General features: G+C 34.0%; 1 protein-coding gene across 3 annotated transcripts in view; it reads right to left on the bottom strand.

The window, feature by feature from the left end:
- Positions 1-1635, bottom strand: part of LOC124365073 (inter-alpha-trypsin inhibitor heavy chain H4-like) — a 49482-nt gene extending 47847 nt beyond the window's left edge. For all 3 annotated transcript variants that reach the window (XM_046821004.1, XM_046821012.1, XM_046821021.1), the window contains exon 1: positions 1541-1635. In XM_046821004.1, coding sequence (XP_046676960.1) covers positions 1541-1551 — 11 coding nt within the window. In that variant the 5' untranslated portion in view covers positions 1552-1635. The remainder of the gene's footprint in view (positions 1-1540) is intronic.
- Between the last annotated feature and the right edge of the window lie 13510 nt (positions 1636-15145).

Here is a 15145-nt window from a genome sequence, read left to right as displayed (position 1 = left end):
GAACAGAAGTTCTAACCTCACATTTATGCGGGCGATTGCGAGTTTAACTTCGCTTATGAAACAGGATTTTTTCGGACATTTGCCATCGTTCAGTGAAACAAGACATCAGTAACACTACGTTTCGAGATCTGCAATCTGATCTTTTCTTCAGGTAAAGAACTAACCTAATACATACATAATTGCAGATCTCGAAACGTAGTGTTACTGATTTCATGTTTCACTGAACGATGGCAAATGTCCGGGAAAATCCTGTTTCCTTCACAATCCTTCCATCGTCAAAAATAACCTTCAAACAAAGAATTCGCTTATGAGTCCTTTAGTCAAAGCATAGCGAATAAAAAAGGCGTATATTTTTAATGCACACCTCACCAATCTTTAGAGTCTGCCAGAAATGGAAAAAATATTATGAAAAACAAGTGCACAGTTCACTTTACTAATTTTTAGAGCGTACTAATACCTCAGATATTGTAATCTAACATCACTATTCTGTTCTTATATAAGAGTTTTTCTTTAATATTCTGTATTATTTATTACAGTGTACTAATTACTTTGACTTAAAATTAAGTAAACCGTTCTGATATATGTGCGCACTTAATTAGCAGCTTTTTAGAGATCATCCATATAACGTCATAATAAAATTATAATTCATTACAAATAAAATTTCGTACGTATCACCAACTGAAGTTATGAGTTTGTAAATTTAATTACATCTTGTTATAGTTCTAATCAAATATAAAAATGGACCCATTTAATAAAACTGATATTGATAGGCAATGTATACATGATTAATTTTGTCTATCCTATAAGGTAAATACGAATAAAAGGAAACACATCCCAGAAACTAGTATTAAATAAAATAAATTAGTATTGAAACAGAAAATGTTTAAGGGAACGATTTTTTAGGGAACTGTTCCACATTTACGATACTTATCATCTCCTAATATAACAAGGATCCTTTGTTTTTAAGTTTATTATTGAAGATGAACGATTAGAAAGGATACTAGAATTTCAGACATTTACCATCGTTATATGTTAAAAAACTATATAGAAAAACAAAAAATAACAAGGGTGCCATGTACTACCCTGATACCGTTTCAAGTATTCCTGACATAAATGATGAATAAGCACATAAAGGATATTTAGACTCCTTATGTCTCGAATTCACAAGAACTATAAAATTAATAAAGGTTCTAAGCGTTGCAATAATGGTTAATTTTTTTGACATCCTTACATAAAAAGTATCTAAAACAAACAATCAAAATATTTTCTACTGGCCAGAATAGGTCCAAATTACATCCTCTCGTATTTGGGCGCTATTACAACTGCAATAAATCATTTTCTCTACATTTTAATAAACTGTATTAGAATATACCCTAATATTTTCCTTAATAAATATTCACTTAAAATTCCAAATATTGTGTATGAATTTGAAGTATATACTCCATTTTCTAGGACAGTTTTAATTAAATAATTCAGCTGCAATACAGATAAAAATAATAATGACATTTTGATCTTTGGCTTATATGGACGAAGTACTTACTTCATGTGCATGATGCTGTGCACTGACAAGGTGACAATGCATATCAAAGGACCGTGAAGATGTGTGAATTAGCGAGCAATTTTGTTAAATCCCTGAGTCTCTGGCACAACGCCAAAGTCAGCGAGATTTCTGTTAACACTTCTAAACTCTTCAAAATACGTATGTTGAAAAAATATAGGACGTTAGTTGTATATATGATTCCTGAGGATGTGAAACCTTCAGTTCCCTATTTTTCAAGCATACAATATGCATGTCTCTCAGGCATGCAGTTTTTTTCAATACATTTGTACAACATATTTTAACGAAGTTATGGAAAGTATGCACTAAACAGATCTTATAACATGCTATTTATGTGCATTAATTTTATGTATTTTGTATATTTGTTTATTGGTAATTATTCTTTTATTCTAATTCATATGGTTAGTTTTTGGTTTTATCGTTGGTTTCAACAATTTTCATGATTTTCATTTGTTTCTTCATGCCAAATTTCAAGGTTTATTGTTCTCCAGTAGTTGTTTTACTGCAATTATTTTTATTTTTTTTTCTATAATTATCTGGTCTATCATAATACTATTTTTGTGTCTAATATATGTATATTTTGCGAATCTATACATTTTAAAATATTAGTATTTTAAGAAAATTTAAGTTTAAATATTTTACAGAAAAAAAAAAAACTATTGGTCGCATTGATACTATGAAAATTTTTTAAATAGACCCAGGTTCTTCAGGATATGAAATGAAACTTTCAGCAGTCCCACAAACACTACGTCTTAAGGAAACCCTTCCAAAGACCAAATAAGTGTTGCCTAGCTAACACAAGGCGATCAAAAAGTAAGTGTTCGTCATTCTCATTGCGTATCTATAGGGTGAATTATTTTTAAAACATATCCCTTCGATAATTTTCTCAGATACTCATCCCCTGTAATTGGACCTTCTGTACAGGTGGGTGAACACCTGCTTACGGAGAAAATAATCAGATGCCACTTATGAGAAAGTGAATGAAGTTCAAGCTTATTCACATTGAAGCGCCATGTTTTGTGTGTCCATGCCAACCAGCTTGAAATAGTCAAAAGACTACTGAAATACAGGTCTAAGGCCACTGACCTACAGGTCTAAATCTCAACTGGGATTCTACAGAGCTGTGCTACTTGATGACGATTCCAGGATTGCCAAAGCGTCGTACCTTTCTATGTTCCATGGTTCCCTCGTTACCTGGAGCCCAATACAATTATAGCTTGGTTGATATTACCGAGAGAGGAAACTACCTGCTAACTAAAATCACAGACGAGTTTGCGGTTAAACATAGTGTATAAGGAGCCCATTGCCTTTAGCACTATCTAGTTATCAATGAAAATGTTGACTCTCTTGTTTTGACATAGAGACCATCAGCTTCCTACTGATTTCACTCACAATTCCTGTGCCTATGCCACTTTTTGTCTGAAACATTCGTCAATCATCTAAGCTTCGTTGGTGTAGTGGTTTACTTCTTTCGAACTAAGCTTCTCTGAGAGTTAGTTCGAAAACAACAAACCCACTACCCTGATGGGTTTGTAAAAAGGAATCTTTTGAGGCATGTGATCAGAGGTCAAGAAGAAGGTGAACTGGAGCTAAACTCTTGAATCAACCCTCCCTACCATATGGGACATACGATGGGACACGATCTCTATGCATGGTGGAGCAACCGAATTTTCTACAGATAACGTAGCGTGTTTAAAACATCAATCAGAAAGATCGGCTATGGCAAAACATGCACTTCAACTGACATTATATTTCAAACATACAATAATTATATAAAAATTAAAATTTCTCAATATTTATGCTCGATTTGTATAAATAAGGACCAAAATTATTAAGTAAATAAAGGAACACGGGCCTTTCTAAAATTCACAGTTACATTTTTTATTTAATGAAATATCTATTTTATTTTCACGTACACCTTAAACATAATATTTTTCAATCTTCCTTCCTTGTATGTTTTAATAATGAATGTGCTTTTACTGAAGTTGACTTTGAACATGTGACTTAAATTCTGATGGTTTATTCATCAATGCATTTCTTAAAGAATTTTTTTCAACTTCAGAAGCTAGTGGGCCAGAGCCCGAGTGGTTTTTTGTAACATCTGCTATTTTTCCCACCGTTCTTGGCACTCAAGATGTAAAATTAATCTCGTAAAGCTACTTTGTTTTCTCCACAGCTCGAGAACTTTCTTGGGGAGCTATTCGCTTTTATTTATATATTGTAAAAATTATATATATATATATATATATATATATATATATATATATATAACCACATATAAATAATTTTTACAACATTTTATACACTTCCGAAAATTCATAAGAATGTCAGGTTACATTGACAACCAACTGCAGCCTTTTGTTAAACTACTTCCATCTTATATTAAAAATACAATATACTTTTCTTGTTAAACTCTCCCAAACTACCCAGCCTTTACCAAACAATTTAATTCTAGTCACAATTGATGTCACATCACTGTATACCAACATCCCACATGATGAAGGCATAAACGCAACTAAACATTTCCTTGATACCAGATCTGCACATTCAAAGCCCTCTACTTCTTTCCTTTAACACTAATAAAGTTTATCCTGACAATGAACTGTTTTAAATTCAGAGATAATTTATATTTACAAATAAAAGGTATAGCCATGGAAACACAAATAGCACCCTCTTATGCAAATCTTTTTATGGGCTTATTTGAAAAAAAAAATCTTAAATTTCCAAAATAAACTTCCTCTGATCTGGTATCGTTACATTTATGATATTTTCTTGATATTGCAATTTAGTGAAGATCTTAAAAAAATTAACTATATTCCCTGAACAAATTTTCAACGTTAAATTTCACTTGGAAGTATTCCCACACAATCATTACCTTCCTAGATGTTGATGTGTTTTTAGAAGAAGGCTTTCTTAAAACAAAAACTCACATTACAGATACCAACACTATGAAATACTTTAATTTATACTAGCTGCCATCCTACACATGTAAAAAACATATTCCAAAAAGTTTAGTCCTTTGAGCAAAGAATTTATGTAGCATAGAGTCAGACCTCACAAATTATATTAACAAATTAACCAACACATCAAAAAATTTAAATATCTTGACAAACTTGTAAAAAATAAAATTAATAACACAATAAATTTTAATTACAACTAATCTTTTCCTCTAGATGAACCTAAATTAGTACCAAATTCCCCGGACCCCGGTCTTAAAAAAATAAACCCTATAATTAAAACTGTTTTTCATATTATACAATCATCATCGAAAATTATAGATATATTTTCAAAACCAACTAGGATCATCTTTAGAAGACCGTCAAATCTTAAAAAATATGTTAGTCCAAACCAATCTTAAAAACAAAACTCGGGGAAAAATTTAACGGTTGTAAACCTTGTCAAAAACCACGTTGTGGTACATGCAAAATTATGTCCTCTAGTCAAAATTTGTAGCAGTAACATTAAAAGTAACATAATAAAACGTATCCAATTAAAGGAACTATTGATTGTAATTCAAGCAACATAATATATCAGCTATATTGTAATTTTTGTAATAAAAAATATATTAATTTATATAACATTATACAACAATTGGCCAAACCTCTAACCCTCTTTATACCATAATAACAGGTCACCGTTATAGTATTGTTTATGGAGATGACAAGCTCCTCACTGTACAGTCCAGGGAACATAATCAGGACATACATTGAAACAAAAAGGAGAATACGAACGTAACTTTACAAACCACGACCAGTGTGAAACAAGAAAAGATAACACACTATACAGCTGTAGTCCTACTAAAGATAACACACTACACAGCTGTAGTCCTACTAAAGATAACACACTACACAGCTGTAGTCCTACTAAAGATAGCACACTATACAGCTGTAGTCCTACTAAAGATAACACACTATACAGCTGTAGTCCTACTAAAGATAACACACTATACAGCTGTAGTCCTACTAAAGATAACACACTATACAGCTGTAGTCCTACTAAAGATAACACACTATACAGCTGTAGTCCTACTAAAGATAACACACTATACAGCTGTAGTCCTACTAAAGATAACACACTATACAGCTGTAGTCCTACTAAAGATAACACACTATACAGCTGTAGTCCTACTAAAGATAACACACTATACAGCTGTAGTCCTACTAAAGATAACACACTATACAGCTGTAGTCCTACTAAAGATAACACACTATTCAACTGTAGTCCTACTAAAGATAACACACTATACAACTGTAGTCCTACTAAAGATAACACACTATACAGCTGTAGTCCTACTAAAGAGGTTTGTTAACTTTTGCTTCTTGATACTACATTTTAAATTATTTTAATCCTTCACAAATGTATTTTTAAAGAATATTTCTAAAGGCTTAACATTAAAGTCAAAAATTTTGTTTTTTCATAACATGTAAACTTTGACTCATTATTAAATTAATTAATAATGTCAAGGGTATCCGATTTTATTTCCACTCTACAAATCAAATATCTCTTCAATAAACAAGTAAGGGTATTTGTAAAATGGAAAGAAATCCACTTTCTTACAACCAGAACAAAATAACTTATGGTGAAAATTATTGTTAATAATAGCTGATTACTAGTATTATTGTTAATTAAAACTCAATTTATATTTACTAATTAAGAATAGGGTTTGGTTGAAATTTTTAGAGTAAAATAAAGTTTTTCTCCATCATTTCCCGACTATCTAAAGCCAATCATTTTCACCCTATGTAGCAATTCGAATTTTTCATTAGCAACCTATCTTGTGATGCACCACATAAAAATTAAAGCTCAAAACTAATTAATTATATTAGATAATTACATTTACTATACACTTAATTTTGCCTAACAAATAATTCAAATTAAAAGATAGCGAATTATAATGTTTAAATACCCAATAGCATAATTATTACTTTTTTATCTTTACCATTGTATTAAGTAAGATGCAACATAAATCATTAAAGGAAGTTCATGAGACTATTTAAATATTTATTTAATTTATTCCTTTATCTAATAAACCAGCGGCCAGTAAAAATAATAAAGTATTATTTCATAATAATAATATTATAATTTTCGTATATTTTTGTATTTTACAGCCACTATCCTCACTTTGCTATAACAAAACATCTGGTAAAAAAGAATCCTAAGGTATTAACAACAGTTTTATCTTCCCAACCAAAAATTGTGTATGAAAAAACGTTACTTTTGTACTTTAAAATGCAGTGGCCATTTACAGAAATACTCTATTGAAATTTCAACAATTGCATACGATTTAACTATGTGCATTTAGTTTAAGTATTGGGGCAACAGAGACAAATGTTGCAGGCGGGTAGTTTGTAAAGTCCTCCCTCTAAGTCTTTGGTTTATACGCGTTAAGTACGGTAATGTATGTGTTACAAAAAACGTTAAATGCCGACTGTCTAGACACCGCATTGCAAACAGACTATATGAATCCAAAAAATATATGTAAAAAGTATGTAAGGTAAACACATTTTAAATAACTGCATAATGAAAATCGGCTCTGAGTTGTAGAGATAACACAGTTCATAATGATGTTTAATTTTTCAGCATTAGCGATCAATTAAAAAGAATATTCCGACTAAAGGGAGAACTAGAACTACATTAGGGGGTATTAGGGAGAAAGTGATACCGGGGTTCTCCAGGGACGTAGAGTTATAGAACACTCCTTAGGACAGTGGAAGTTTAGGGCATCCCCACAGGAAATGTAAATATTTACTGCCTGAAAGTAATGCTGTAATATCACTTCTTAAACTAAAAATTCCTTTTTAATTTTGGTCAAACAGGATAACAGAAGGGGCTATAGCTCTTCCACTCCTTGGATTACCGCTCTTATTAGCAAAGTTTGTGATATTAGTATCCTTTAACAATATTATGTTCGGCAAGAGAACTTATTCACAGCAAATTTCAAATTTATTTTAAGAACTATTTGCCTTCTTTGCCTTGAACAAGTGTTAGTAAAGTTTATAGCCCTATTTCTAAATTACGCCAAACTATCAATGTAACATCTTACTACATAACCGATCAATTTGAGTTGTGAATCATCTTGTACTGGCAAATAAGGCCTGATTGAGGAAGTGAGCGCAATGGCAGAGATTGGAGTACTGCGCAACAACAATCATGGCTACGATCACTGAGAGGCTGCAAGGCTACAGTTGGTAGCTGGGACAGTATAAACACAAGGACCATCTCAATTTACGTACTAAAAATGGGAATTATTTATTCTATTAAAATATATAACACTAAATAGGGACTTTTCAGAGTCAACTCGAAGCTCTCACTCCCCTTCCATACAGAAATGCTACAAAAAACTGAAATTTTTCCATAGAATCTTTACGTAACGAAATACCGATACAACAGGATAATTCATATTAGTTTTCTCTGTACAAAATATACATATAATAAATAAAACGAAAATAACTCTTATGCAATTCAGTAATCACAAACTACTTTATCTCTAAAAACGTCCATAGGATTTATCTATATTTTTTATATTATTTTTATAATTATATCAGTGTAACTTGTGTCAAGGATGACACGAGTTCGCTTAAATCAGAATTCTTGGTATTTACATAAAACCATAAGTTTTTAAGTAAGGGATCCTCGCTAATCAAGCTTCCTTAGATACCGGTAATAAAAACTAAACAGCGTCGACAAAAAAGTCAAAAATCGTAGACTGATGAGTAGTTGATCTCCTGACATGAGTAGGGATAGGTACATAATTAAGGTACTGAATTTAACTTACAAAGCTAAATAATTTTCGTGTTTGAATATATACTACATTTAGTGTTGTGCTCACTTTTTTATTTAAAAACGCCAGATAGTATGCGTCTCTGAGAATAAACTATATTGTTCGCTTAAAGAAAAATCATACTATATCTAATAAAATTTGTGGATATCAAAAACAGCTATTAATTACATGTCAATACAATGTTTTTTACAGTAGATGAGGTAAGTCGAAGAAGGCGTCGTCCTGCGTGTGTACTATTCTGGGGGAGGGAGATCGCCACATTTGAGAAATATAAACATAAACACAGTATGTCGTGTGTTTGTATAGTCACGACATACTGAGTTTACTTATCATAAATAGAAGTTATACATTTAATGGACTTCTACTTTTTTTAAACTCAACATATTGATTTAGGACTTATAGCCATTAATTACTTGCACCCAACCATAAGACTGGGACGGAAACCCTATAAATACGCGAGTAGCAATCGATTCAGCGCGAGCGGTCTCTCCCATCCGGTGGTAAACCTGTACTGTTAACAATTATTCTACTTTATTTTTTGGTAGGAACCATCTTTATTTTTGTAATATGAATGTTAGTGGAAATATCATACAAATATTTATTATAAAATTAATTAATTAATTTAAGTATAGAATTATCCGTTGCCTTTTTTATTAATATATCTCAAAGACATTAATTTTAATTTTGAATTTTGATTGCAGAACGAACTCGACACGGAATTATTCCCACAAGGATTGCAGCTTATTTAACATTATAGTACGTGAATATGCTAAGTTGTTTCAACGATAGTTATGGAAATACACGTAGATGGAGAGAATGGTATAATGGTAAAAAACAATTATCTCTTACAATCATCTATTTCTTAGTAGTGTTCAAACAATTTTCCAAACACCCTGTACCTTTAATACACGAACACATAGATTACATAAATCCAGTCTATTCATAAAATAAGACAACTACTTATTTATATTAGTTAGTGTTAAACACATAATAATAACTGGTGCTTTTGTTTTGTGTAAATTACAGCTTGCGACGATCATTTGTAACTAACCTTGAGTTACGAATACAGGTAAGGTAGTTGGTGACTTTGTTGCTATTTTACCTTCGGTAGAATCTTAACCTTTGTGCTCTAAATATCGCTTCTCTTGGAAATATGTTTGATGTTGGATACGAGCATTTGTTTCAGGTACTTAAACAGTTGTTACAATAATTATAAGTCTAAACAATGCAATTTGAATATAATACATTTTTTATTTATTTAAAAGAGATAGACAAGCTAATTTACAGAGAAAATTTTATAAAAAATTAAACTACTTAAACTTTTTTAACATCAATATAAAACTAATTTATAATTTATTAAAGTAACTACCTGATTTTTTTTTCCTCCCAGTAGGTGTTGGTTTGTTGTATTTTTTCTCAAAGCTAGGTCAGCCCAAGTTGTTTGAAATAATTGTTTTTTACTGTTATTGTTTTCAGACTCCTCTAGTCTAATTAATTACAAAAGTGAACATATTGGTACCAGTTTCCCTTGTATAGCTTATTGTGTTCTTATTTTTTCGCTCTCTTTAAATATGTATAAACCAGACACCATCCCCAAAACTGTAGCGTGGATTAAAGAGTTAAAAGCAACTCAGGCCCGGGATCAATGCTCTCTATTGGGGCATCACACCAGCAGGTACACTTGAGGGAATGAGAGTTTAGCTTCGTGCTTATATTAAAGAAAAATATAAAATTAGGTGAAATCGACTCAGACGAAAATATTAATGAGTCCAAATTAGAAACTACAGCAGCCTCGACTGATGTTACAAACCAACAGTCACACAACAATCTGAGGTACAGTCCAACATAACATACACACCTTCACAAACAATAATAGATCCGAATATACAAAATTTGATAGTGGCTATGCAACAACTTACACAAACAACAGTTGAACGCACTACAGAAGTAGTGTCTTCACAGATTGCCGAGTTATTCTCAAGCCATAATAGAGATAGTGATGCGACATTTCCTTCTGTTGTTCGCGAAATGATTAGAGCCCTGCCTATGACTTCAGGTTCGTCCCTCCCAGACCTCGTACAATTTGTAATTAAAGCTACAGAAATATTCAACTTGAACCTTGTAAGTGACAAACTATTTATTACAAATACTATTCCGCGGACTGAGGGTAGACTTCGTGCATATGGTTAAATGCTATCACGTCTAATCTTAGTTGGCTCTCACTGGTCCAGACAATACGTACTTCACTCTTAACTGATAGAACACTGAGGGAACTCAGAATCAGTTTTTGTACCGCCAGCAAACTAACTCAGAGTCCTTAGCTGACTATGTATACAACATTAGTGCCATGTTTACATTTTTAAACCCTACAGTAGATAATGCAGTTGTCTTTACTACTATTATGGCAGGTCTCAATCCCTCCACTAGAGCCTGCTTATCAGGACTTATAACACCACACTGCATTAATGATCTTTTAAAATTGGCCCCCACAGTAGATGACTTACGTCTTACATATTACGACACTCCACAAACAACCAACGTATCCCCACCTACATCCCTTCATAGTTCCATACCATATAATCAAAGTTTTCAACAAAACAACAGATTGTTTTACAACAGAAGCAGTGGCCACTCTAACCATACTAACGGTCAACACCACTAACCAAAATTACCGGTCACGTAACTTTAATCAATATAAACCTCAAAATAGTCGTAATGGCGGTCATTCACACTTGGAATCAGGGAATAACCATTCAGGCCAATATAGTACACCAAAAAACAACACAAGTCAGCGTAACTACCAAAACGGTCAGCAGAATAGGCAAGCTAATTATTCTGGTCAGTTCCAATTCCAGGCCGAAACATTTAAACTTCCCAGGGAGGCATTTTTAGACAGGAAAATTGTCTCCCCTAAACCGAAGGTGAATCGCCCTGTCCGCTCTATGGCACCTTCCTTGCCCAAAGTAGATCCCCTTACTATCTGGGCTATCCATAAAAGAAAATCAAACTTGAAGCACTAATTGATACAGGCTCCACATACTCAATAATATCTGGGTCAGTCTTTAAGGATCTACAGAAAGGTTAAAGGGTTTTACGTCAACTCACTTAACACCAGAACTCAAGCCATGACAGCGAATGGTACTTACATGAATTTCCAAAAACAGATTAAATTGCATTTTAAAAATTTTACACCTTTCCTGGACTTTTTCCTTTCTTTGTATCAGATAGCCTACCGGTGGCAGTTGTTTTGGGTTTGGACTTTGTAGATCACAGTAAAATGGTGATCAATGCGGCTCAGCGTAAAATAACTTTTTCCTTTGACACAACCTTAATTATTAATCAATTCCAGGATCAGTCACTCAACCCAACATAGAATCAACTCATACAGCACCAACATTAGGAGAAAACTTGAACACAAAACAAAAACACATTTTAAAAAACCTATTGCAGCAGTACCGGATACCATAACACCATGCCTTGGCAAAACCAACTTAATATCTTATACCATCCGTATAACAACTAATAAGATTGTCCGCTCAAAACCTTTTCATTATGCTCCTCCCAAACTGAAAGAGCTAAACAGCCATATTAAAGACCTGTTGAGTAAGGGTATTATTCGTCCTAGTGACTCTCCATATTCAAGTCCGGCGTTTTTAGTCCCGAAAAAGAATGGTAAAAGTCGCATGGTGGTAGACTACCGTCTCATAAATAAGATGGTTGAGGCTGGAGAACACTCCCATGCCAACGGTGGAGTCAGCATTCCAGTATTTAGGGAAAGGCTTCTCATTTTTCCCACCTGGACCTTGTAAGCGCTTATAATCAAATTCCTCTGATGAGAATTCCCAAAAAATATACGGCTTTTGTCACAAAGCACAGGTTGTTACGAGTATAACTATCTGCCCTTCGGCTTAGCTTCCGGTGGCATGGTTTTGGCAAATCTACTTGACAAAGTCTTTGGAGATATAAAATTCAAATTCCTTTTTGTTTATTTTGATGACCTAGTTGTCTTCAGTAACAGTTTCAACGAGCATGTACAGCATCTTAAAATAGTTTTAGACAGGCTTAGAGATGCTGGTCTGACTGTTAGTCCTGAAAAAATGGTAGTGGCATCTCCTAGAATACTTTGGGTTTCCCCAGTCTATTGTCTCTGATTCTGGCAGTTGTTTCAATCTCATCAGTTCAAAAACATGTGCGATGAGCTCGGGATTAAACACATTAGGACTTCTCCTTATTACCCGAAAAGTTCGCACGCTGAACGTGTGAACAAAAACATCGGAGTTGCCTTGCGAATTTTCCACCACAAAGAACAATACTCAGTGGGATGAAAACCTACATTATTTTCAAACCGCCTTTAATTCTTCTAAACACGAGAGCACTGGCACTTCACCTCTGAAATATTTTTGGGATACACTATCCGCACTCCTTTGGAAAATAAATGGAATCTTGACCAACTTCTAGAACCTAATTCCGAACCAAGAAACATGGAACAGAGATGGAGTAAAGCTCTAGACAATCTGATCCGTGCTAAGGATAAAAGTATCCAAACAGTATAATAAAGGTTCGAGCACAGGTTCCCTTTAGAGTGGGTGATAACAGTAATGTATCGACTAATTTAACCTGAGTAATGCACCCAAACACATCTCAGCCAAGTTGCAGCCTATGTGGTCTAAACTTTTTGGAAATTGAGACCTTTACCTCCCCTGTAAACAGTTGCCTTGCGTGACCCAAAAACCAAGAAATTTGTTAGGTCAGCACATGTCCCATATTAAAAAGTGCATTCCTCCCAACTCCACGACAATGATCTGCCACTAGATATTTCCTCTATTCCGAAAAAGCCATTGTGATATTAGGTTTAATTTGAGTTTATTTTCATTCTTCTTTCTTATTACACCTTACAAATAACATTTCCTTTTCTTTTTCTACTCTTCTTTGGACCCCTGCATTGGTGGCTCTGCCTGACACTGAGGTGGATTTGGCTAAGGAGTTCACCTGCGTGTGCTCTCCTCTTGCTGCCTGGTGTTGGGTTTGGCAATTCTGATGTTTGGTCCAAACTGTCTACTATACACTTACACGGGGATGGGTGGTTATGAGATCTGCCATTTTAATTTTTTTTTTTTTTGAAGTATTTACAGCTTCCTTGATTTAGTATTTATTTATATATTTTTTTCTGTAATCAATATTGGGAGCAGCGACAGTCTCATTGCCTCCTATGCGCAACCCCAAACACACTTCATTAACACATCTTTAACTATCTCTATCCTATTAATTAATTTTTTTTTTTGTTAAGTTATAACTTAAGGCATTTAGGGATAGAGAATAATTTGTATCGATAAATGCTTTAGAACCGACATTATTGAGCATTTCCCTTATAGTCGACTTTTCAACAAAGTTTTCTCCTATATACAACTAGCTAAAGCTATAGCGAAGCACTCACGCCAGTTAGTCAATCGTTATTTATTGCTATAAATGTTTATCTCTGTGTAATTTAGTGTTCGTGTATGGTTTTTTGTTGATAAATATTACCTTGTATTTTCGAGCATGCGTGTTACGACCTTATAATGGTCAGTTATATGTATATTTATTTGTATGTGTTAGTTATACAGAGTGGTTATCCTATCCACATATTAATGGTTATTACCAATCATTTCCTGGCCTACTATCTCTGAGCCAACAGGAGGTTTTTTTTTCTCTTGAGTTATTGTTTGTTGGCCCATTCCTTCTCGATCTGAACATTCCATTTAGGGAATATACTACTCGCCATATGTCACCAAACAATCTTGAAAAACTAATAGGGTAGATAAGTTTTAAAGAACTTGTTAGCAGACACCAATTCTCCCTCTTTCCTTGCCTCTTATGACTGTAGTCACTGGGAGACCTCATCATTTAGATTTGGATTTATTTCTCCAATGGCCATTTCATCTTTTCACCACCTTCCTGTATTTTCAAAATATTGAAAGAATATGAACAAAACAATGAATTGTATATGTTCTTCCAGAGAGGTCATGGGGACCTTTCACTCCCTCTCATTCTGCGTCCGGTAGATTGGCTTCTTGTTGGCAGCAGGCTTGTCTCCCGCTGCGGGAGGGGGGAGGGAAGTAAGGGGAACAGGACTAGGATACATGGCCAGCTACGATGGAAGAAATATTCTATGAGTTACACAAGAATAAAATTTCCTTTACTTCTCCTTTCCTACTTGGCCTATTTTTTGGAGGGAAATCTGAGTCTGATGATGGGGCTGAATGAAGGTCGTGATTCTCAGTCAAAACACGGTTTCCAGAATACTGATTCCTTTTACCTAGACTATCTTCTATAATTTAATTAAACTTTTTAAAGAAGCCCCAACCTTAACCTTGGAAGAGTTAGAAGTATTTAGCAGGTATGTGACATATTGGTGATAGATAGATCTTAGTTGCTTTCCACTTATGGGTTGAAGTTGTCTGTGGTTGAGGACTGGAGCTGTTCAGCGAGAATGGGCGGCGGTTTCTGCACCGCCTTTCTGCATGGTAGTGTTATTTGAATATTTTAGTAAACTCTGCGTTCTAGTTTAAGATATTTGGCTCAAATTAACCATAACTGGTTCACTTCCAGATAACTTTCCTCTCACCCATTTCTACCACTCTTAATGGCTAAGCCTTCGAACTCCTCGGAGAAGGAGGGGAGGATGCGGCGAGTGCCGCTACAGTTTTGAATTTGGCGCACGTTATCCGTCTGTTGCCGCGAACGCTTTAGCCAGCTGCGCCGACCTCTAGCCTTTAGCTCAAACAATAGGAGCCTCCTACCATCCGGAAATTCTTCCGGACAGGTTT

The sequence above is a fragment of the Homalodisca vitripennis genome, chromosome 1 (genome assembly GCF_021130785.1).
Source record: "Homalodisca vitripennis isolate AUS2020 chromosome 1, UT_GWSS_2.1, whole genome shotgun sequence".
Taxonomy (NCBI): Eukaryota; Metazoa; Arthropoda; class Insecta; order Hemiptera; family Cicadellidae; genus Homalodisca; species Homalodisca vitripennis.
Note: the sequence above shows the minus strand (reverse complement) of the source record. Positions and strands in the feature narration are given on the sequence as shown.